This window comes from Eschrichtius robustus, chromosome 4 (assembly GCF_028021215.1).
Source record: "Eschrichtius robustus isolate mEscRob2 chromosome 4, mEscRob2.pri, whole genome shotgun sequence".
In the NCBI taxonomy this organism is placed as follows: Eukaryota; Metazoa; Chordata; class Mammalia; order Artiodactyla; family Eschrichtiidae; genus Eschrichtius; species Eschrichtius robustus.
Window position 1 is genome coordinate 83812017 of NC_090827.1, and position 25063 is coordinate 83837079.

General features: G+C 33.8%; 1 protein-coding gene across 3 annotated transcripts in view; it reads right to left on the reverse strand.

Moving 5' to 3' along the window:
* The window catches only part of GUF1 (GTP binding elongation factor GUF1), a 39772-nt gene extending 16208 nt beyond the window's left edge, over positions 1-23564 (reverse strand). Inside the window, exons 1-17 of one of the 3 annotated variants that reach the window (XM_068543016.1) lie at positions 23249-23564; positions 21206-21317; positions 20908-21056; positions 20542-20622; positions 19555-19632; positions 17854-17937; positions 14408-14472; positions 13682-13885; positions 12072-12211; positions 10835-10958; positions 10353-10485; positions 9386-9529; positions 8320-8453; positions 5893-5994; positions 4901-5020; positions 3557-3593; positions 2547-2725 (exon numbers count right to left, since the gene is read on the reverse strand). In XM_068543016.1, the coding sequence (XP_068399117.1) occupies positions 2588-2725; positions 3557-3593; positions 4901-5020; positions 5893-5994; positions 8320-8453; positions 9386-9529; positions 10353-10485; positions 10835-10958; positions 12072-12211; positions 13682-13885; positions 14408-14472; positions 17854-17937; positions 19555-19632; positions 20542-20622; positions 20908-21056; positions 21206-21317; positions 23249-23413 (2010 nt within the window). In that variant the 5' untranslated portion in view covers positions 23414-23564 and the 3' untranslated portion in view covers positions 2547-2587. Of the gene's footprint in view, positions 1-2546; positions 2726-3556; positions 3594-4900; positions 5021-5892; positions 5995-6022; positions 6503-8319; positions 8454-9385; positions 9530-10352; positions 10486-10834; positions 10959-12071; positions 12212-13681; positions 13886-14407; positions 14473-17853; positions 17938-19554; positions 19633-20541; positions 20623-20907; positions 21057-21205; positions 21318-23248 lie in introns of those variants that run through there. The other 2 variants (XR_011073931.1, XM_068543017.1) reach the window with 2 other exon arrangements.
* Positions 23565-25063: the final 1499 nt, after the last annotated feature.

Consider the following 25063-nt stretch of genomic DNA (forward strand, 5'->3'; position numbering starts at 1 on the left):
AAGTATACTTATAAAAGTATATTGTTTTCTATCTTTAACTCAAATAAAGCTTATAATAAACAAATGTAAGTTACCTAATTTTATTTCCAACAGTGAAATTGAACACATACATCTGAAAGATGCTAACAAATTAACAGTAGCTATGAGCTTGCGTTTACTTTTTATTTGTTGTCATTATGCAATTAGATTTAAATTAAAGGACAAGGTCTCTGTCTATAATTCATTCTTAGTTCTGCTCCTTGGGGAGTGAAATATGCTTCCTTTTCTCTGCATATTTTGCCTTTTATAAGTCCACCTAGTAGAAGCATCACTTACATACCTGCTTAATTGCCTATGTGACTGAAACGTATTAACAGTTGCTTAAAACATTTGAATAGCAAATCTAAAAATAAATAAAAAATAGGACTGTTAGGATAAAACATGCTGCTTTAATTCTAGATAATGAACTTCTAATAGCCTTAAGTATTATAAATGGTTTTTGAACAGTAAGTGAAATCAGTATTATCTCCCAGTCCCACGGCTGGTAATAAAGTATTGGTTAGTGCAAACTACCTTAGAAGGTCATATAGTTGAGTGAAAAAGCTAAAGATTGGTGCACAGTTCAGCTGTTATTTCTGTGCTTTAAATGTGCTAGCTGAAACAGAGTCTAAAATCTCCTTTCCATCACTGCCCTTTAAGTTTGAAGTCAAGGTCCACAGCAAACTGCTTTCCTGCCACTTTAACTCCCTAACTCAGGAGCTAAGCTGCTGTTAAGCAAAAAACTAAGTCTACTGAAGATATTTCCACAAGAGGCAATAAAGCATGGTAGCTAAGAATTGGGGTTTGGAGAAAGAAACCACTGTTCGAATCCCAGCTGTCAAGAGCTGTGATGTTGTTGGACAATACTGATACATAAAGTCTGAGCTTCTTCCCCTGTGAAATGGGATGGTAATGGTGCCTGTACCTCCACTGCCATGTAGTTTGAATGAGGGAATTGTCTATAGAGCTCAGCACGGTGGCTGTCACATATTAAACTCAATAAATGGTGGCTATTCTAATACTAATAGTTTATGTTATTTTAACGTACACAAAAATCTTAGTAATATAAGGTCCTCTGGGGGATACACAACTCTCAGTCATGTTTAGGAGAGTGGCCAGGGGAGAGAACTTAAGAGTATGCTAAAAAATCTGGAAAATACTCTGTACTACTATTACTACAAGTAAAACTTTCCTAAAAAGTCAGAGGTTAAAGGGGAAAAAAAAGTATCCAAACTGTAAGCATACTAATAAGACACAAATACTAAATAGTAGACACAACGTACATATTATGCGCCAGGTACCAACTTGTAACTTTCCCCTGGCAATAACGGTAGAACATCTTGTCTTAGAAATTACATTAAAATGCTTTTCTAGTTTCAAAAATACTGCCATTTTCTAAAATATTGATACTTTTGTCATGAGATCTCATAATTCATCTGTTCTACCAGAGCTAGAAGAAATAGGGAAGACAGTTGATTAATTTATGTAACTAGGACTAAGCCACAGGTTATTTAACCTCCATACACAATTTTAGGTAAATCCCCACTATGTGAATTTATAGTTATAACAACCCTGTATAAAATTTATCACTGATTGATAGTCTTATTCCTAGAAGACATTAACCTCATTCAATTCATTCAAAGTAAAAGACAAAAATCAATGGCTGAATTATTTTATCTTACTGTAATACAATCTGCCCTCTGGTTTGTTTATTGACTGAGTAGACATGCTTTGAAAGTAAGACAACCGTTTACTGGCTATGTGACCTTAAGTAAGTTATTTACTCAGTCTCCTCAATTATGAAATCTAGGCAGTAATTATTAAACTGTCATTAATAACAGCTGCTGCTAATATCAAACATCTATCACTTTGCACAAGTGCATTTTAATTCTCAGCATAAGACAGCCCCATCCTTAATTTATATGCTTATGTAAACTGTCTAGTTTCAAAGTAACATTTGTAAAAATTTTATGAAAAACTAGAGCACATGTCTAGATACTATGTTATTTGAATATTTAATAACAGATTCATATATTTCATCTAAATATATCCATCTAACAAGTTGATACTTAAGGTGATTATGAAAATATTTTATCTTGGGCTTGAAACTAGATAGAATCTTAAGTATGGGGCCTTTTAGTGTGAGTAAGGAATATGCTTGAAAAATTAAGATTCACTGAGCAATGACTAGGTGTCATGCAGTCTTCTGAATATTTTAAACATATTTCATTTAATCTTCACAGCCTATGGAGGTAAGTAATAGTATAATCGTGATTTTACTAAAGAGTAAGCAGACAGAGAGGGTAATTTGGCCAACGTCACTTTGCCTAGTGAGTGGTGGAACAGAAATTTGAAACCAGGCAATATGGCTTCAGAATCTATGCTCTTATCCACCCATGACTCTCTTTCAAAGAAAAGCCAAGAGGTTATTTAAAACTGAAAACCTGGAAAATAACAAGCAAATTTTATAATTTTCATTCTGTTGTGTTCAACATATTATAAATTACGAAGAAAAATTAAAAGATACACAATTTTTAATTTATGAAAATTCCTTATATTTTCCCACCAATTATTTATCAGATTGTGTTTTCAGAACTTTTATAAAAGCATCTTTTGGAACTTCAACGTTGCCAACTTTCCTTAGTTTTTTCTTTCCTTCTGTTTGTCTCTTCAAAAGTTTCATTTTTCGGGTAATATCACCACCATACTGAAAAACATTTTTAAAAACTACAAGTCCAAATCACTCCACAGAAAAATAATCCTACAATTACCTAGAGGCATCAATACAATTACAAAAACTTTACAATTATTATCCATGAAGTAGACACCTGCAAAGTGTCTTCCTAAGGGTAACTTCCAAAGTTACCTCCAAGCAGATCCTAATTTTACTGTCTTCTCAAAAGAATGATAAAGGCTTTATTTATTTGTTTTTGGAAGGAGATGAAGATCCTCAGGGAAACCCAGTACATTATGCATGTCAAGGAAAAGTTACCCATCTCCTTACTGATTCAAGGGCTTGAAATTTTAGATTATATAGCTGTAGTCTAATACAGAGACTCACATAGGCTTAAATGTGTCAGTCCCTATGCTAAGGATTTAGAGAAAGCATTTATCATTTAATTCTCATAAAAACTTAATCTTTTATTTTAATGGACGAAACAGCAAACTTGGCAAAGTAATGCAGGAGAGATGGATTTCAATTTGTTTCAACTCCCATTGTAAGACACAGTCATTGTCTTCAAAATCTGTCCTTATAAATTAAAACAATAAAACATTATCCTGATCATAACTGTTATAAAAATGTTCTTAGATAGTTGCACATAAGGAAAATTTTAAAAAGATGGGAAAATGTGATCAAAATGAGTACGCTATTGTTAAAGTCAAGCTGAAATTTACCTATTTAAAAAGAAAACGTGGAGATGAGATAAAGGGTATTATAAAAACCAACAATGGAAACCAATGTATTTAATACCCCCTCTGATTCTAAACTTATAAAATAGATATATTATTACAAAATAGAACACATGTAGATACGTACGCATTTTGCCAAAACATTTTTCCTATAGGCTTTCACACTGTAAACGAGAAAGTTTTGTGTAAGTACATTAACTTATACTATTTAAAAGTACTTATTTTCAAAATCAATCTCCCCTCTAGTAAAGATATTAAGATCAGATCACACCTATATAAAATTGCCGTAAGCAAATAATTAGATAGCTTAAATGCTCTTGTATTTATTTTCATGTATTTGGAATAAAGTAGAAAATTAATTCAACATGAATATCAACACAAACTTTGTTAAGAATAAAAAACGGTCAAGGCTTGTGGGCAGTCTTGAGGTCAAATTTAAGCATGGTGTGAGCTTGATTACAACAATTATAAAAGGTCATTTCCAGCTCAACCTAAAAATACTACTACTACTACCACTACCAAAAAAACTAAAATGGTTATTATCTCATTACTAACTCTACCGAATGTAGGTCAAGAGTGACTAGGAATATAAAGAACAATATATTTTATAAAACCCATTTCAGGGAAAATGAAATAATTTTAATATAGTCATTTAAGCAGCAATAAACTACTTCTATAATGTATCTGAGAAATTTGGAGGATCAAAATTTGAAAATAGCTCCACTTTCTTGTGTTCCATAAGAAGATATAAAAGTCTTCTTTTTCTTTAAGGTATTCTCTACCTCAGCACATTTATGTTTGAATGATTATTTGCTAACTGTTTCAAATTGCATTTTCCTGGATGTTCCCTTATTATAAATAAACTTCACTCTGCCTAATCTCTGGGCAGTTATGAAACACAAAATAACTAAAGCAAAATGGTGTTAGGAAATGAAATTCACTGCAAATACAGGCTTACAATTTATCCCAAGACTACTGCACACCCCTGAAGCCTAACATGATACCATCATTCCTCTCTCACCTTTACAATTTACAACCGGACTAGCTCTGAGGAAGTGATATTAAATGCTTCAAGTAAAAATCATAATTTAGTTTTGTCTTTTGGAAGAATTACCTCCAAAACCTTTTTAATTCCAGTTCCTATTAGTTTATAATCTACTTAAAGGGATAAAACCATAAAAACTTTACAGAAAGCCGGTAACCATGAAATTCAGTGGGGGTCACTGAATAAAATAAGTGGAAATAAAACTCCTCACAGCATATATACTAATAACTAAATAATTTTCACCCAAAAGTGTCGTATAAGTAATTCAAAGTAACAGTCATCACTTCAGTAGAATTAAGAGATTAATGTTTCTTAATGTAGGTAGGAATAAATTTTAGGACAATGTTAAGTTTTTTAATATTCTTTCATTTTCTATGTATATCACTGCTAAAACCAACCAGGGAACAAAAATGAATTTCAACTCACGTTTCTCTTGCAATGATTTTGCTTCCAAGAGCAGCTTGAATTGCTATCTCAAACAGCTGCCTAGGAAGAGAATCCTTCAGACGTTCACATATGGCTTTGCCAGCAGAGTATGCTTTGTCTCTGAGATAGAAAAAATGCAGTTATTCACATATCCTAAATAAGAATATTTAAAGTAGCTTTCTAGTTAATATGCATAGTCAATGTAAAGGCTATTAAGGAGATACAAATGGAACTTGTTTAACATAAGCATCACTTAATCTCTGAATCATATATGACCTTTCTGATTGCAAAACTAACAATCTATTACAGAAAATCTAGCAAAACATACATTAGAGAATAAAAACCATTCCTTGATGGGCTTCCCTCATCCATAGAATACCACTGTAAAACATTCTAGAATGTTTGTTAAACATATATCCATCCTTGTAGTTATTTTTCTGCATACATATTTATATTTAATTGTTTTTTACAGTTTGGATCACAGTGTTTATAATATATTTTACCTTTTTTACTTAATAGACATTTTTTACATCACCAAGTATTACTCTACAATATAATTTTAATGGCTTAATAGATTATTATATGGGTGCCCCATAATTTATTTTAACCAATCCACTATTTCTTGAACATACAGGGGATTTCATTTTTCATTATTATAAAAGTTTTAATGAAAATAAAAAACTTTTTGTTCTCAATTCTAAATTTATCATAGTTTAAAAAACATTTTCTTTTACTTTGTCTCATGTGGTAAGGGAAACACTTCTTTCCATGACACTACTATTTTTGGCTATTGTAATTCTGTTCTCCTTTTAACAGTTTGGAAAGAGAAGCATGGAAAAAGAATGGAAGGAAAAACCAGTACATGGAAATTTAATTACCTTTAAGTTTTCAAAATGTAGCTGTCAAATAAAAATGAGCAACCAATAATTAAATGAAAACATGTCAAAAAGTGGGTACTTTCACATTCTGTGATTAGTTTCTATTCAACTTACTTGTGTACAACAGTTACTAGCTCTTCTACAATATTTCCATTCAGTAGAATATCCATTTTTACAAGTTCTGCAGTCTGGTAGCCTGCATCTTCGTAGTCAAAACTAACAAGGAAAAATGTCCAAGTGATAGATAAACATTATATTTCCCAAGAGATTACGTATTTTTTCTTTTCAAATATCTTTTTTATACCTCCCGCCATATCCTTCCTAAAAGATCTAACTTTCAAACAAAATGTTACATATAAATTTCAGATGAATGGATCTACATGACCACGGTAAGGAACAAACTTCCTCATCTTTTTGCATTTATGAAATTAGGTACAAAAATCAAGGGGAACATGCTCTACTGAAGGAAGGGGAAAAAACTGTGAAGCCAGGCTAGGAAAATGGATCACTGAAAGAAAATGTCACCTACCCAATGTTCCCTCCTAGCAGCTCGCTGGCTGTAGACAACAGTATATTCTAGTGAGTCATTCTCAGACTCATGAGTTGGGTTTCTTTTCAGTTTTCTATTGCCAGTTAAATAAATGCTATGACAGTGCTAAGCAGCCATTAATAAATGAGACTTCTGGACTTCATATATGGCTCTTCAGTGTGAACCTTCACAGGGCTTTTTTGAGAATGAAATGAGTTAATACATGTAAAGCACTTGAACAGCCTAGTACATAAAAAGTGTTAAGAACAGAGCCTAGCTGAGCACGATAAGCATTTAGTAAGTGTCAACTATTTCTATTAACGATAGATATGGTCAAAGCTTAAAGGGCTAATCAGAACAGGTTTAACTTACAAAACTGATGTCTTATGAGAAAGAAAATTTCAATTATGCTTTCATGTCTTTACAATTATGGACAAGAACATGTGTATTCCTCCTGCCTTAATTTTAAAACAAACCGGTGCCTAGAGTTGCAAATGTTTGGCTTCGAAAGGTTTTCAGCAGGAAGGTCATTAAGTGACACTAATACTCTCTAAAACCTGATTACTGTCTAAAGTGTTGCCAAAATCCTTTCTTTATTCAACAAACATCATTAATCATATACTATATAAAGGTACTATGTTAAGTACTATGCAGAATAAGAGGAGATAAGACATAAGACTTAGTCCCTAGACTTTCTACCTTGTTTACAGCTTTATAATTTTCTATGCTCCAAAATCTTAGAATTTCAATTTTTTAGAATATGAAAAATTATCCACATGCATTTCTGCACGTAAGAATTACCTTAATTTTGGAAGCTGGAATTATTTTTACATAGTTCAAAATAAACCATGTTCTCTCACTTAATGTGAAATATATTTAATTTTCCAAGCTAAAAGATTTTTAAGACCACTTAACTCAGAAAGTAGTACCCAAATGCAAACTAGAATTCACAGACTTTTGTTAAAAGTGTTATAAACACTTAGTAATCATTCTTTAATTATAGTAATTGTTTAACAACTTGCTGCCTCAGTTCAGTTTATTTTAAATTACATTGTTACTTATTTGCTCAAGCTCTTGTCTGAAAGAAGACATAGGAAAAAAATTCGGTGACGTATTAGAAAAAATAAATTCTCAATACAAATAAACAAAGAAGATTCCTTTGTATCATGAGTTATGCTGACTCTCTTCACTGAAAAGCTCATTTCACAAAGTAAACTTCCAGGTCACTGTAGCATGTTCTTCAAAACACTGGGATTTTTCTTTGAATGCTAATTTTAAGTATGAATGCACATTCATGCATGTCTTACAGATGTGAACATTCACTTTTCCATCAACTTCCCCATTATATTTTACATTTCCTTTATATCCTAGTATATGCTATCCAGTAATGTAGGATTTTAGGACACTAAGGGCACCTAGAGTTATTTGCCTTAACAAAAAATACTCCCACAATGCTATACTCTTCCTTCAGTTTTACCAGGCTGTTCCTCCATGTACTTTTATGGGATAAGATAATGGTTTTCATGATGCAGACCACTTATTCCTGAGAAGACCAAGTTATTGAAGTGTTCACAAATACAGGGGCACACGCAGCATTTTTTACAGACTAAATATGTACTTCTATTTTCCAAATGTACACACATGCTCCTAGGATTACATAACATACAAATACATTTTAAAAGTGTCACTGAGGTCATAGTAGGTTTTTCAAATTATTATAATTTTTAATCAACATACAGGGGTACAACTCTCATGAACAGGGCACTAAAATTGTTGCCATTAAGAAAGGAGTAATAGTTTGATGAATCAAAGAAATTCATTCTTCCATTAAGCAAATTGCAAGTACTCTGTAACACCTATAAGGTTGCTCCAAGCTTTTCTAACCTTACAGTGTGATTCTCAACCATCTTCAAGATCACTGAGATTAAATAAGTGGAGTATTAGTAAACACTTGCTGGTCAATATTTCAAAAAAATTTGTCCAGGTATCAGAGTTTCCCATTAAATTTTTACCTAGCATATCCAGAAGACAGAGATTTCAAAGAATCATAAAAATCCACCACAATTTCATTCAAAGGGAAGAGATATTTAAGCATTATTCTATTTTGATCAATATACATCATATTCTTCTGAACTGCTCTTCGAGCCTGAAAAGGGAATAAAAAATGTATTGAATGATAACCTATTCAAATAATGGTTTATTTAATGAATATAGAAAGATGTCAATTACCAACTTTAAAGAGTGGGCAAGATGAAGGAATATTTTTTTAATGGTCTAGTAAAAACATCTGACCAATATTTATAATACAGGAAGAACCACTTTGTATCTCAATTACAATATACTTGCTACCAAAGCTTTTAATCCTTTGTCTTTATCAAACTACTTCGTCTTTTTTAATTATACAGTATTTCATTTAACAATAAATCAAATTAGCTACAGATAATGTCAAAGTTCTAATTTCTTATTTTACAAATAAAAGAAATTTAGGCCCCGAGAAATTAAGTGACTAAAGTTAAATTTTTTTGTGACAAGACAATTAAAATTCAAGTCCACTAGTCATCATTTGAGAGTTCTTTTCAATATATGTCAGAATATTTCAAGTATGTACTTTTTAAGGACTATGATTATATCAAATTTGTGGATTAAATCATTTATTACAATGTGGCAAGAACTAAAGCAAACTGAGGAGTACCTTCCAAACAAAGGTCTCTAAAGTATTATAATTATCTTTCAAATGATACTCAATTTCAAATACTCAAAATGGCGAAAGGAAATTATACTTTTAGCTACTCAAGTTAAAAGGGCATCAAATTCCTTTCCTTTAGGCTAAAATAAACTAACACAGATGATCAAAAATTCTGGCTCTATTTTCTTATTTAAAAATCAAAATACTGTAATTATATATATGTATATCTACATGTGTAAAGAGGTAAAATATATAAAGATATAGATCTTTATGAAAATTTCTTTTGTTAAATTCAATGTGCACTGCCGAGAGAAACAGTTCAAAACCTAAGCTGGGTACCACTGTTTGCGAAGACTAGTTTACTTTTGTATCAAACAGTATTACATTTATACCTGGCAAAGCATCATTATTTTTCCAGTATATTCATCTGGTGTGATAATGGTGCCCAAAACAATCGGCTCCAAATATTCTGTTACTTTTGACTTATCAGGGAATTGTGCAGGATTGATGATTGTAATTTCCTTTTCTCTGTATTCCTAAAAATAAGAAAAATCACCAATAGTTAAAAAGAAATCTTAATAATTACAATGTTTTTAAATTTGTTATCTATAATATATATTAGAATTTATTGTTATTGAATGTGTTAGAATAAAAACAAAAGAATTCTTAAAGGTTAGAATATTATCTTAACACACCTTAGATTAAAAACTCTCCAACTGTAATCCTGAACATTAATAACCATCATTAATATATTCTGGTTATTGACATTTACTAAACACATTGTATACACCACTTAGAAAAATATGATGGAAGAATACATTTTAATCTGCCCCTTATAAGGCACTGTAAGTAGTTTCCCAAGTTAATTTTGTTGGAAAATATTTACAGATGGCAAAGTTAATATTTGTTTAAAATGAATAGATTGCCACTTAGACTGAATACAATATTTATTGTCTCTACTGTTAACTTGAAATCTAAAATTTCCTACAACCACGTAGGAGAGGATGCTTTACTTTTCATAAGATGAATTACTTATGACCGAAATTATACTCTTAATCTTTGTGCTGAATTTAGAACAGTATTTTCAGAACTAACTCTTACTTTTTACCCTTAGTAACAGACTGGTATTGATAATGTGGAGGTTTTATCAGGTTAAGAAAAATACTGCATAAATTAGTTCTCAAGTAACTTCTCCATCATAAGGTAATTCAACTTTTATTACTATTAATCAAGAAATATTTAGTTTTAATAGCTATTCAGCTACTGGTGTACTAAAATATTTCTCTTGTATTCTGCACACACATACACACACACATACATTTATTGAGTTTTCCTTTGTATGCTGACTCACAACAGTACCTTTATCAATTTTGCTGATGAAAGAACAGCTTTATATGGAACAGTAGGGGTTGTCAAAATAACAGAAGCATTATATTCTTGCTCAAGTCGCTGGTTGAAAACTTCCATATGCAAAAGTCCAAGAAATCCTAACCTGGGGGAGAAAAAGACAAACTCCTAAATATTTATGGCCCACGGGCTGTATTTTCTTTGATGAATATACTGCTACTTTGTGGGGGAGGAGTGAATCAAAAGAGTCATTCAATCTATCACATCATAATTAAGTGCTAACATAAATTCATTAAATAAGATAAAATCTTCCATTGGTAAAATAGCTTTAAAACTTACCCACAGAATATGAATCCACAGTGAGAAATAGGCAGACATTGTTTAGTTCATTTTACACTAATATGAACTTATCTTCAGAAATGTTAAAGAGCAATAAACCATTTAAACTTTACTTTTCAATAAAAATGGAACACTACAACATAACTGAATCTTACCTCCAGCCAGCACCTAGGGCAAGGCTACTATCCCGATGAACTGTCACACTGGAATCATTTAGAGTCAGTTTTTCTATAGCACTCTTCAGGTTATTATATTCAGATTGGTCTATAGGATACATTCCTGGGGACACAATGATTTCTAATTATCACATGTGAAACGCTGCCTAGAAAAGCTAATATGCGCTGCTGCCAAGTTTAAAATTAATCGCTTAGCTTTTAAATTACTTTCTGTATTTCACTGACCAAAATACTGGTTTGCTAAGAAAACTATAAATATTAAGTTAAATTGGCTTCAAAGTATTTTGCGAGTTTCATAAACTTTGAAATTACCACTACATTCACACTCAAAGTGATGTTTTTGCTTTTGCAAAAAATACAGAGAAAACAAAAAAGAACCATGGGAATTAAGCCTATTAGGAAAATACATTGTGTTTATTTTAAGAAACAAAAGTGCAAGACATCCACAACCACAAATGAAATTCCATTAGCAGATAAAAAGCAGAGGTAGAAATGAAAACAAGAACTACTGATTCATCAGATTCTCTTTCACCTCAAACCCAAGTCCTCATCTCTTAAGTTCTTCAAAATCCAAATGACTGACTTTGTCTTAACAGGGGCAGGGAGAGTTAAACAACATTTATAATTCCCAATGAGAGATACAAAAGGGAGAAAACAAGGACTGGATACCCAGTACAGAGTAACCAGATGACCTTCAACCAGGTCTTCCTTTTTCAAATGTATGTAATATAATGTAGAAATAAGAGGTTCTGAAGTTATGCATACATGAGGTGACACTCTTCTCTGCCATGTCTACACTAGTATAATACAGTATTAAAGAAAGGCCAGCTAAGGGGAAGGCACTCAGTAAATGTCCACTGATAATTAGTAATAAAAACATCCTAATTAGAAAAGTATTTCAAATATAATGACCTACTCTCTAGTGAAACAAGAAGGAAGTTCATATTACTGTGCTCTTCCAATATATCAGGGGGCTTGTTTAAAAGGTTAATTTTTAAGAAGTCCTAAAAAAAATTTAGGAAATTATCTCCCACATAAAGTTTCACCATACATATGCAATTAACTGGTATGTAAATAGCACAAAAAAAAATTAAGAAAAAACAGAGTAACTTATTTTAACAGGAATTAGCTGCTATTTAAAATGAGTATTTCTAATAATTTTTATTTCAATTTAGAGTAAACTGGGCCTTATCCTTTGAATATGTGCGCTCCTCACCTGCAAATACCATTGGCTTCGCTGATTTAAACCCAGGCAAGGGTTCCACTGGTTGTTTATGTAAATATAATGTATCTCCTATTTGTGCTTCAGTGACATCTTTCATCCCAGCAATCAGATAGCCCACCTGTCCTGCATATCTAAATAAAATTATTATATGGAAATATTTACTGTTTTAATGTTTCATGTGCATACTCACAATTAGCTCTACTCTTCTAGGAAATGATCACACTTTCCAAACAAAACCTCATCAAACTGAAACTAAGTGCTACATATCAATTCTCAACTCTAAGAATCGTCAGCAAAAGAACATCCCATGCCTTAGAATCCATTACCAAGGACCTCTGCAATACAATAAGCCTAGGGACCTTCTTAATGACTCTGCCCACCTCTGCATATTAAACAACAGTGAAACTGATAAATGCAGAAACATAAAACGCTCCTTGTAATATTTATTAGTGAATTATATTACAAATGTCCTTTAAAAAAGAAAAGAACAATTTTAACCAAGCAAAAAAATGTGAACTCTCAACAAATCTGATTATCTGTTTGATGTGCCTCTTGCAGGAAAAGAGCAAATCCAAGATTTCAGAGTTGTAGCTTTTTTTTTTTTTTTTAAAGCAAACTTCCTAAATGATAATTTCCATTTAGGATGAGGTACAAAAATCTTTACTAAAGATGCAGTAATTGTCAATATATATGCGACACAATATAGACAGACTTTGCATAGCACAGGGAATTATAGCCATTATCTTGCAATAACTCTTAATGTATAATCTATAAAAATACTGAATCATAATGCTGTACGCCTGAAACTAATATAATACTGTAAATCAACTATACTTAAGAATACAGACACATTTTAGAAATATGTGAGTAAAATTACAATAGACTTTATGACTTTCAATTACATAAAAAATGACAAAATAGTGCAGTTTTAGACATAAAACATTAAACTATCAAGTGTGACCTATATAGCCACCTGGTTCATATCTTGAATTTGACAAATGATGAAACAAAGACCTTAGAAAACTATGTGCCCAAGGTAATCTATCTTAGTATCTGGGGTACTGATGGAATAGGCACTCAATAAATATTTGTTTTATAAGTGAACTCAGAACTCAGTTTTATAATGTACACTACCTTGCTAACCTCACACTCCATAAATTCTTGTTAATCAAAGTTTTACCATGAGTTCCACACTAAAGAAAACAATTATCGAATTTTCTTCACTATTTTATGTTGAAAAATCTAATTACAAAAAAATTAAATGTCAAAAACTGATACCCAGTATGGATATGGATATGGATGAGAGAACTATCTCTTTCACTGTCTCATCAAGTACATCAATGTTGGACCCAGTCTGCAACCAGAATATAAAATTACTTGTGGCTAGTCAAAAGGAAGAAAAAAATACATCAAATTCCTACCGTCCCTCACACATGAGATTCTTTGTGAAAGAGGATTCACTATGTAGTTGCATTCAATAATCAGGTTTTGCTTTTTTTTTTAATTTACCAAATTGGGATCATTCTAAGCGCACCAAGTTAAGAAAGGCTGTGACAGAAACACATACAAGTGTCTTTTAATTACTAATGCAGATTACTTACAGTTTGTGAGTTGGCTGCTCATTAGGATTCAGAACTCCTACTTCGTTAACTTCATATGTCTTTTGAGTATGCGCAGATACAATTTTATCTCCTTTGGAAACCACTCCATCAAATAATGCTACATTGGCAATCACACCCCTATACTGGTCAAAGGTGGAGTCAAATACCAAAGCTCTCAAGGGATTTTTGCGATGCACTTTAGGACTATTAAAAATAAGTAAAGAACAAACACTAATAAATTAAAATTAAATAATAAATAAATTAAAATCTTAATATAACGCCTTTTTAACTCAAATATTATGCTTAATTTATTCTAGTACTTGAGAAAGGTTGATTAACTGACAGCCAAAATAAAAGGACCTTTCTATAAGGTATAATGCCTATATTAGTTTTAATTTGACCTCAAGTTTTAAATACATTTTAAATGACTGTTTTTAAATTACTTATGAAACTGATGAAATATATTTGTTCAGGATTAAGAAAAAAGCAATAATTACCAATGTATTCAAGTCTATTGCAATAATTGTTAAGAGATCCCTATCATCCTTTTTTCTTTTATTTTTCTATACTGTATTTGCCTTCTATATGTTACTAAAAATAAATTAAAAATTTATTCTCACTAACTGCAAAGAGTACATTTGCCATAGCTACTAAGCTAAAATAGCAGATCAAATTGATGGACCTTGTACTGTTAAACAAATAGTATAAAAAGAGCAAAATACATACGGGGGTATTCTTTTGATGACTGCCTGAAGAACACTTTCAACATTCGTTCCAAGTTTAGCAGAAATCTAAAAATATGTATGTGAAACAAACATTGAAAAAGTTAAGGCTTCACTTTTCTATTCTTGTGACTGAGCTTTATAATTAGAAGGGAAAAAGAACTCTAAAAGTTATCAATTTGCTTGAAGAACTTGGTAAAAGGAAGCACAAAGCATATAATGTATCAACAACTGCCCTTCCATTACAGTTAGGTGATTCTCTGGTATTAAATTACAAAAGCATTCTGATTATGGTATTGACAGAACAGTGGACTAAGATTTCAAAAAAAATCTGGGTTATAATCATCACTCCACATGTAATAAATGACTTCAAACAACACACATTTCTTTAAGCTTCAAATTCTTCATCTGATAAATGAACTGATTATTCATATTTTACCTAAACCTCAAGGTTGCTGTGTGAATAAACAATATATGTGGATATCATACAGGTTAACTGTAGGGCATATTATTACTATTGTTCTCACACTGAAAATACAGGCCAAAAGACTCAAAACACATGTGCATCTGACTCACCTTTGTCATTACCAGTAATTGAACTATCTCTGAAATCTTTATTTCAAACCCAATTCCGTGAATACTTCCTCTTACCCTTTAAAGTCCCTCTAGATCAGAGTTTCTCAACTCGACACTAAGGACATTTTGGGCTGGATAATTGTTTGTTTGGGGGGCTGTTCTCTGAACTGTAAGATGCTTAACAGTATCCATGGATTCTCATCTACCCACAAGATGCCAGTAGCATCCATCCCCCAGTGCGACAACAAAAAAGGACTTCAGACATTGCCAAATGTTTCCTGAGGTGCAAAACTACCACCTAATGAGAACCACTGCTTTAGACTCTAGTACATTCTTTGCAACAATCCTTTAAGATCACAACCTCTAACCCACTGAATAGGCTACTTTTTTTTTTTTCAGTATCCATTCAGCCCCCTGCCTCTTTTCCCAGCTGAGACTCCAAGGGTCCACTGTTTGTAATCACTCTGTTTAACTACTTTTTATTCTCTATCATAAGCAGTTGGTAAAACCTCAACTGTGACTGCATCCAACTATGTGCCTTTTCTATGCCTATAATCAGAGCAGCTTAACATTGCTGGAGAAAAGTCAAGTAACCGGTCTGGTTGGTTTCTGTAAGTTCATGACCACAGATCTCAATGTGCAGTTAACATTTCCTGGTAGTCCCAGGACACGTCCCTTACTAAATTCACATTGTTGCTCACTAAGATAATTCACACCACCTTCCTTTTCAATCTACACATTTTCCCTATGGCCAATTCACTCTCAGATACGTTTGCCTCTCACTTCATTTAAGGAAACAGAAAACATCAAAAACTCCTTTACCCAAACATACAAATCCATCTGCACCTGTATACACAAACTCTTTGCCTTCTCTCTTGTTACAATGTGTATTCTCACCTCTCTGAAAACTCAGTCCTCGCATCCTCCTCTTCTGAATCCTACTCTCTAATCCTTCTCAAATTCTTATTCAAAACCCCCTACAAATTGATAATAATGTAGTCTGGCTTCTAGGACCTCTTTTTCTACCTACACTTCCTCCCTAGGAAACGGCATCCATTTCCGTGGCCTCAATACTACATACATGCCAAAGACTCTTAAATATCTTCGACTCAGCCCTCTCCACAAATGCCAGAATTGTAGATTTATTCAATATCTCTACTTGGATGTCTAACAGACATTTCAAACCCACTATGTCCAAAACAGAGCTTTTCATTTTCCCACTATGTCTGTTCCTCCCCGAGTCCTCTCCATATTAACAAATATCATATTCAACCAGTTGCTCAAATCCAAACCCTCCATGATTCTTTATTTCACTTCCCTACACATAACACACCAGCAAAATCTACTGTATCCACAAAATACACATCAAATTTGCCCACTTCCTCAACATCAGCAGCACATACTTAGCCACCACCATTTTGCACCTGGGCTACGACTACAAGCTGGTTTCCCCGCATCTCCTCTTACCCTTTTTTAACCCATTCTCTATAAGGCAACCTGAATGATCAGCTTATTTTCCTCTCTTGCTTTAAAATTCTTTCATTATCTTAAAAATTTTAAACGCTTTAGCACAGCAAGAGTCCCAGAATGACTTGATTCCCGCCTAACCCTACAAAGCCGTTTCATCTAACTGGGCTTCTTTCTGTCCCTTAAACATGCCAAACCTTGCCAAACATGCCAAGCCTTTACACTTGCTCCTTCCTCTTCCAGAAATGCATTTCTCCCAACTCTTCATTTCTTCAAGTCTCAGTTCATCAGAGAAGAATTCCCTAAGTTACTCTGCATCCCTGCTCCTCTCTGAGAAAAAGACTTTTTTCATTGTTAAGTATGGTAATTCCACCTGGAACAATACACTCTGTTGAACGTATTTCCTTGATAACATCTGTCTCATTCAATAATTACTATACTTACTTCTCTTTTTACTTACTCAGTGAGTGCCTCCCCAAGCAGAATATAAACACAAGACAGAGGTCTTGCCTGTACTGTTCACTGCTGTTGTCCCTAGCCGGCACACACCAAATTAAGTATATGAATGAATTTTGTAAAAATTTACTAAAATCTGAACAGTTAATTATACTTCAATATAACATAATCCAAGTCATGATACTATAATTTCAGAACTGCCTTACAATGAGGTCCCTCTTCATAATAAAAACCATTAAATTCTACATATATATCCAAGAAAAAAAATTATTGCTTTTTCTAGTTATTACCAAGTTTATATAATCATCCAATGTGTTAAAATTTAAAAAAAAAAACCAAAAAAAAAACACTTCATCAGCTGAAACTTGCTTTTTCAAAACTCAAACAAGATTGAAAGTGGAAGCTAAACATTATATTACTGCACTGACAGACTCACTACACAAGCACGTAGCACAGCACAGTTCAGCGATGGCTATTTAACACCCAAAGCACCATTTAAAAGGTAAATTTAAAAATTCAAATTTAAAACAGTATCAACTTTGATATAAATAAAATCTATTTCCAAGAATGATATGTACATATGCCTTGAAATTAGTCTGGCCCTGCTCTTCAAAGAGAATATTTCCATAGAGGCAAAATGGCATACAAGAAATAATACTTACTATAAAGAGTTGCAGGAGGCCTACATTTTAGTCCCGGCACATTAGCTAACTAGATCTATAACCTTAAGAAAGTGATAAAATCTTTGACTCTTAGTCCTTTCAACTGTATCATAAGAGTAATTTCTATCTGTCCTAACCATGTAATAGGGATTTTTGGCAAAGATCAAATGAAATATCAGTAAAAAGAACTTTGTAGAACTGTAAGATAATAATATACTTAGGCCAATTACCTGAGATTTTTGAAAGTAAAACCAAGTCTTCCAAAAAAAAAAGAAAAAAAGTATTTTACCTTAATGCATTCATCACTTGGAATATCAAACACCTTTTCAATTTGTTTTTCAACCCTTTCAGGATCAGCATTCTTCAGATCTATCTTAAAAAAAAAATTCATTATGTCTTAATATAATTAAATTAAAATGTATTATATATTAGTGGTATTTGGAGATAGATAAAAGCATACCTGCTTTTAAACTAACTGACCCCTTTATGATTTTATTTTCAAAAGTATTAAAATAAGAATAATCTAGAAAAAGGCAATATAATTTTAACAAGCATGGCCACTGAAAATAGGCAGACAGCAGAGCAAGCATGAAACTTTAGCTATTCAAGGCAGAAGAGTTCAATAACACCATGTAAACCGATTTTATAAGTTAGATGTAACTTATAACAACAAACTGTCTTACCTATAAGCAACCTTGCTTCTTTTAAACCTAACTTCAATATCAAAAAATAAAACTGAATGCCATGCAGATTTTTAATTAAGACTCTTAATTTATTAATTTTAAAATATAAAAGTTAAGCTTTATCAACAGTGCTCAGTTTAGCACTTAACTGTTAAGTGTCCTGTGTTACATTGTTTCATCCTAGTTCATAAGGTCCTTTTCTTTTCCTTTATATAGTTTAGTCCAACACACTATTGTGCCTGCCCTGCCCTTTACTACAGAACAGCCCCCCATCACTCCATGTAATTCAGGGAGACTATCTTCTCAACTACATGCCAGGGTATAGGAGTTTGAGTTGCAATTTTATCATATGCAATTCAAAGAAATAAATCCCACCAATATACAGCTGACCCTTGAATAACAAAAGTTTCAACCGCACAGGTCCACTTGTATGCAGATTTTTTTTCAATAAATATGTAAAAATACACTTGTAGAACATCATGTGCAAGACTTGTATTGAGTGGTTAGCCTATCCCTAGCAAAGGCATAAGATGAGTGATATTTAACATAAAATTAATAATGTGTTGGTTTTCTTACTGTTTTATAACTTTGCTTTCAAAGAATTACATTACCATACAGTATGCCTCTCATAACTGGAGAAACTGCATATCAGCCTATAATTATATATAAGCATATTTTTTTAAATGTAGCAATGTTTCCAATACCGTTATGAATGTGACTGTAATACTGTATGCCATAAAAACTTTATAAGGATTCATTCATTAGTGTATATGCTAGGTTTCCATTAAGGAATCACATACAGTATCATACTATAAAGCAATCATATTTCTGCTTCATCATTATCAATGCGTGAATCATTACACCTGCAAATAAATATGAAGTTCTTTTTCACATTATGTTTTAATTTTTTGATGTCTAGTGTCGGTAATACATATAACATCTACGGTATTTTGTATCACCTAAGACAATATTGATGTAAGTACTGAGAGATGATTCACCTTATAAACAGATGACATAAACTTAGGGTTTTGATAAATAGAGTACTGTAAATATATTTTCTCCTCATGATTTTCTTAGCATTTTATTTTCTCTAGCTTACTTTATTGTAAGAATATAGTATGCAATACATATAACATACAAAGTATGTATTAAGAGACTGTTTAAGCTACTGGTAAGGCTTCAGTCAACAGTAGGCCACTAGTAGTTAAGTTTGTGGGGAGCCAAAAGTTACACGCAGATTTTTGACTTTTCCTTTATATAGTTTACAAAGTAAAATAATAAATAGCATTGTTGTGCGAACAAATTACCTTGTTTATGACTGGAATTACCGATAGCTGTGCTTCAAAAGCAAGAAAGAAGTTTGCTACAGTTTGGGCTTGAATACCCTGGAAATACCAAGACACAAGACACTAAGATGATCATTCTACCATTTACGGCAAAAGTTGTAATTCAAGACCATTCCACACATCCTCATCAAAAGCAAAGGTACAAGGCAAACTATGGTATCCATACTTCCATGCATCTGGATCATTCCCTGTGAAAATTTCTTTCAGTTCAGGAAATGTTTTTTAGAGGGCACTGTGTTACGCTTTGGAGACAAAGCAGTAAAACACAGATCCTTAAGGACCTCTAAGCCTCCCAAAGGACTCTTGTGACACATTTTGTAAAGCCCAGTATACGTATGTAAGGTAGAGACTGACTCTCCCTGACAGGCTCAGGGAAGATTTAACACAACAACAGAAAAATCTTTGGGTTTTGAATGAAGAGTCTGTGAGAAACTGAAATATATCAAAAGCTTACTTTAAATAGTATATCATAGGTCTTATATTCTCATCTCAATATGTTTTTATGGTTATGTTTATACCAGAGAACTTGGTAATGTTACTGACAATGTTTCTTTAAGCCTAACACTTTACAAATTATTACCTTAAAAACACCCAAAATGACCTCAAAAATAAAGATTTATTTTCAAGTTCTGCTAAAAAATTGAAACCTCAGATTAAGAACTGCTTAAAATTGAGGTTTTTTTGGTAGGATGTATATATAGCATGACACACTTCAAAAATCTCTTGAACAATTCCTCTGAGCAGCTTAACATTTTTAAAAGGATGAACTAGGCAACTTCACAGACAAGTTTAGTGTAATAAAACTTCAAATTAACAGGACCAAAACATAACTTTAAGTAATAAATCTTATTTTCTTCAAACACAAAAATTCTATTTCCCAAAGCATTTTAAGGAAAACCCTGGAACAACCAAATAGCATATCACATCATATAATATTAAAGTACCTACCTCATTTGCATCCACCACAAGTAGAACACCCTGGCAAGCTGAGAGTGACCTGGATACTTCATAACTAAAATCAACATGGCCCTGAGAAACAAAAAATATTAATGCCTCTAAATGTTAGAGTTTAAATGTTTCTTAGGGAGGGGCATTATGGTAAATCTATTGACTCCACTGGATAAAAAGTTAACAGGTTTCTTTTTTAGCCTGTGCTTGTGAAACAACTTACACTAACATAAGAACACTGAGAAAACAAAAAGCAAAGTGAGGTGTTTAATGTTCAGTTCAAAAACTGAAAACAGGATTTGTTTGCAGTATTAATACAAGGCTGATCTTAATTAATAATAGAGAAAAAATTGATATTAAACTTACCGGTGTATCGATGAGATTTAAAAGGTACTGCTTTCCTTCATAATCATAGAAGAGAGACGCTGTCTGTGCTTTAACAGTGATTCCTCTTTCTCGTTCCACTTGCAATTTATCAAGAACTTGTTTATTATTTTTTGTTTTATCAATTGCCCCTATAAATAGAAATGTTTATTGATATTTCTATGAGCTTTTAAAAAGAGACAATACTGCATATACAATTAAAACCAAACTTTTAAAAGCATGGTAAAATTATCAATTATTCATTGCCATTAATTAGGTATAGAATATAAAATGAAAATACCTGTTAGTTCCAGGAGCCTGTCGGCTAAAGTACTTTTGCCATGATCCACATGTGCAATGATACTGAAATTTCTAGTGTTTTCAACAGGGAATCTAGACATATCAATTTTTTCCTAGAAAGGGGAGAGACATATTACATTTATGAGTATAAATTGTGCAAAATATGAAACAAGTATACTAAATTAAAGAATGTTCTTTTAGTCTTCTTAGAACAATTTCATTTATAGCATTTATATTGTTTATATTATTCCTCTGACAGTAAAGAGACGTATGGCTAAAGTCGTATTACAAGCAATGGATTACAACAGGACCATCAAAAACATTGGTTTCACTGTCAAAGGTGACCATATAGCTAAATAAGTCTCATAATATTTCCATCACTCGAGGGCCAATGAGGAACTGAATGTATTTTCATGAATGGAGAACACAAGATACGTAGAACTCCTCTACAGCCTTAGAGCAGCGGTCCCCAACCTTTTTCGCACCAGGGACCAGTTTCATGGAAGACAATTGTTCCATGGATGGGGGGCAGGGGGAGGTTCAGGCGGCCATGCAAGTGATGGGGAGCGATGCGGGGCGGCAGATGAAGCTTCCCCCCCGCTGGCCCTCACCTCCCGCTGTGCGGCCCGGTTCCTAACAGGCCTCAGACCAATGCTACCACTGCCTTGGAGCACCTGGTCTAACAAAATCTCTTGAAACAAAAAAGCTACAGAGAAGCTGAAAGAATAAAAGGAAAAGTTTTCGCCCCCATCACATATTTAATCAACAGTCTACTTAAAAATCTGTGCTCCTAGTAGAGCCTTCAAAAGTTTAATTTAGATGATTTTGTTATTTGACAACTTCTTTGGAGAGAGAGAAGGAAAAAAAAAAAAAAGATCACATCAGGAAAAAAAGCCTCTTATTTATCACTTTAATTCTTAAAATATTTTGAAAAGTTAACTTCTGATTTTTAGTTGCATACAGCTTTACTGTTTTACTGAGACTCACTGCAAATTGCTAAAAACTGGTATTTAAGTAGATATGTCAGTTTTTTGTACTCAAAACATTTCATTTTTCCAATCAAATTTTTATCTTCTACCAGCAAAAACAAAAAAAAGTGAAATTACAATGAAATACACAACTCTCATGAGCTTAAGTTTCCTTTTTTTATAAGTGCTCCAATACAAGGCGCACAATAAGAGTGCAACTACACCTGAAAGAAATTCTGCAAAAAAACTAAACCTGATTTGTTTGCCCCGTGGATTCCCCCCCCCCCCCACCATTCAATTCGAAAGATATACAGTCCTGCACCATTTTTAAGATCTGGGAATTGCAACATAAATCCATTTTACATTCCACAGGCATTTAGAAAAGGGTAAAACCTAATAATTATAGTCTTTTTTATCCGCAGTTACTCATAACTTGCGTTCAGTTACTTTACTGCCTAAACTGTATCTCTTCACAGTTATCAGACAGTATAGTTTTTAGAGTCGCTGAAGTCCCACCTCCTCCAACCACAGGAATACAGTCAGAACTGCACAAGCCTGCTCCGGCTGAGACAAAACGAAATAATAAAACAAACAGAAGCTACGGCATACCCAGCACTCCTTACAGTGTAGGTACTGGGCTAAAAGGTCTGTGCCTTACACCGTGCAAGCCTCACAAACAGCCATTCGGAGTTTTATGAGCATCTCATTTAACAACGGAAGAAACAGTCACAGAAAGGTCAGGTAACCTGCCCAAGTCCCACCGCTAAAAAGTTGCACGAAAATGGAACGAGCAGCTTCCCCAGTAGGCTTTTAAAATTAAATACATGCTGAGACCAGCACCTCGCATAAACAATAAAAGAGTTCTGATATCACCAGTGAGGAAAGTTAGGGCGTGACTTGCCCAAGGTCACACTGGTGAGCAACGGAGTCAGAAACCCGAGCGGAGCCCGCGCCCTTCACAGAAGCGCAGCCTCCGTTCACAGGTAGTCCTAGGAAGGCCGACACATTCCCAAATTCGCCAGGAGCCCCCTCCCAAGTTTTAAAACTTGGCTGACGAGAAACTCAGGGGCGGTCACCTTGCGGTCCGCGGAGCTGTAGCTCCTGTCCGGAGGCTTGGACTCGGCTGCAGCTCCCCGGGTCGGCGCGGGGCGAGGCGCGGGCAGCCCCCGACGCACCGCCCGGGTGGCCCAGGCCGCGAGCGCGCATCTGCGCCAGCAGCCCTGACCCGCAAGCGTCCACATCTCCCCGCGCGACAGAATCGTCAGGAGAGGGTCCAGAGAAGCGACGGCGCCATCACCCCCGCCTCCGTTTCCTCCAAGACGCCCCCGCTAGGGGCAGGATTCAAACACGCCTTCGGAAGCAGGGAGGAAGACTTGAGCTGGGAAGCACCACCCAACCAGCGACCGCGACAGGACGCCCAAGACGCTCGGCGACTCGCTGACGTCCGGACGTCGCATGACGTCTTGACGTCAGCGTGCCTCCGCGCGGAGCTGTAAGGAAGTCACGTGAGGGAAGCTCTCGCGGGCAGTGTTACTTGTGCTCTTAGCGAAACCTTGGGGGTTAACCTACCAAATGGCAAAGTACGAGAGTAACTTTTAAAATCTAGAAGTTGAGGTGTATTCTCCATGTTGTCTCCGATATCGCTAAAGAAGCTGAGGTGTATTCTCCATGTTGTCTGCGGTATCGCTAGTATTGAAGTGCATCCGAATGGAAACGGGCAGTAAAATTTATTGCAATAATGTATCCTAGGAAAGTTTGGGCGAGAAGTGAAGGTGGAAAAAAATTACATCCTGACAGCCCTCAATCTCTATCACCTTCGGGTTACCACTTCAACAGTGTTTACCTTGTGGGGCGGGCAGAGCTCTAAGGTGGAAGATAACGATAAGAGATAATGAGACCTGTATACCACATCTAGTGTCTGTCTCCCACTATCTCCCGTGGACATTTCTGCAATATGCAGGGTTTGGTGCAGAAGAAAAGCAGCGGCTGTATTGAGTTCACCATTGTACTGTTTCTAGTTATTTCTTGGGACTACTGTAAATTAAAACAATACTTGATACATCACTAATTGCTACTGTCATCTTACAGAATGAACTTAATAGCTACCTTGAAATGTATTGAACACAATCGTTTCTAATAGTTCATATAAGTTAGTGTTGCCCAAATTTCAATAATTTGCATATTATACTCAATGATTTTCACCATGTCCTCATACCGCTATTATATACGTGATATTTTTCTTTAAATCAACTTACCTTTTATACTTGACTGAGTTTATTTTAAAAGAAAAATTTGTATCATTTTCTATAAATGGAAAAAGCACTGTGACCTGTCCTAAATTTCAAAGTAAAAATAAGTGTAATTAATAATAAATGTGATTCAATTCTAAATAAATGTTACCTGATAAAGGCTCAGAATCTCTCTTGATTAAAAATGGGGATGAATAAGCATTAAAGAATTTTAAAACATAGCACCAAACTGAGATAATTCTTCTTGACCTAATCAACAGTATTGAAGTAAAATTGAAAGGAGAAGAATTTTCTCTGTATGATTCAGTGTCCTTAATGCCATGTCTATGTTCAACCTAAAATTATCTTGGTACCTCCATTAGTCCCACACTTTGGGAATACTGCAATATCTTATGTGGTTGACATTATACTCCCAGACCCAAGATGAAATATGTATTTATTAGAAAAATACTGAGCATGCCTGTCATGTAATGTACTAGATATGAAAACTCAGACAAATTAAGCAAATTGTCTGAAATTGTATAATAGGTAAATGGAAAAAAATCTATATTTGAATTCAGATTAAAAACCAAAGCTCAAACCTCTACAATACCTTTGACAACACAAGATCATTTAGTATTCAACCTGGGAAGAAAGGGGAAG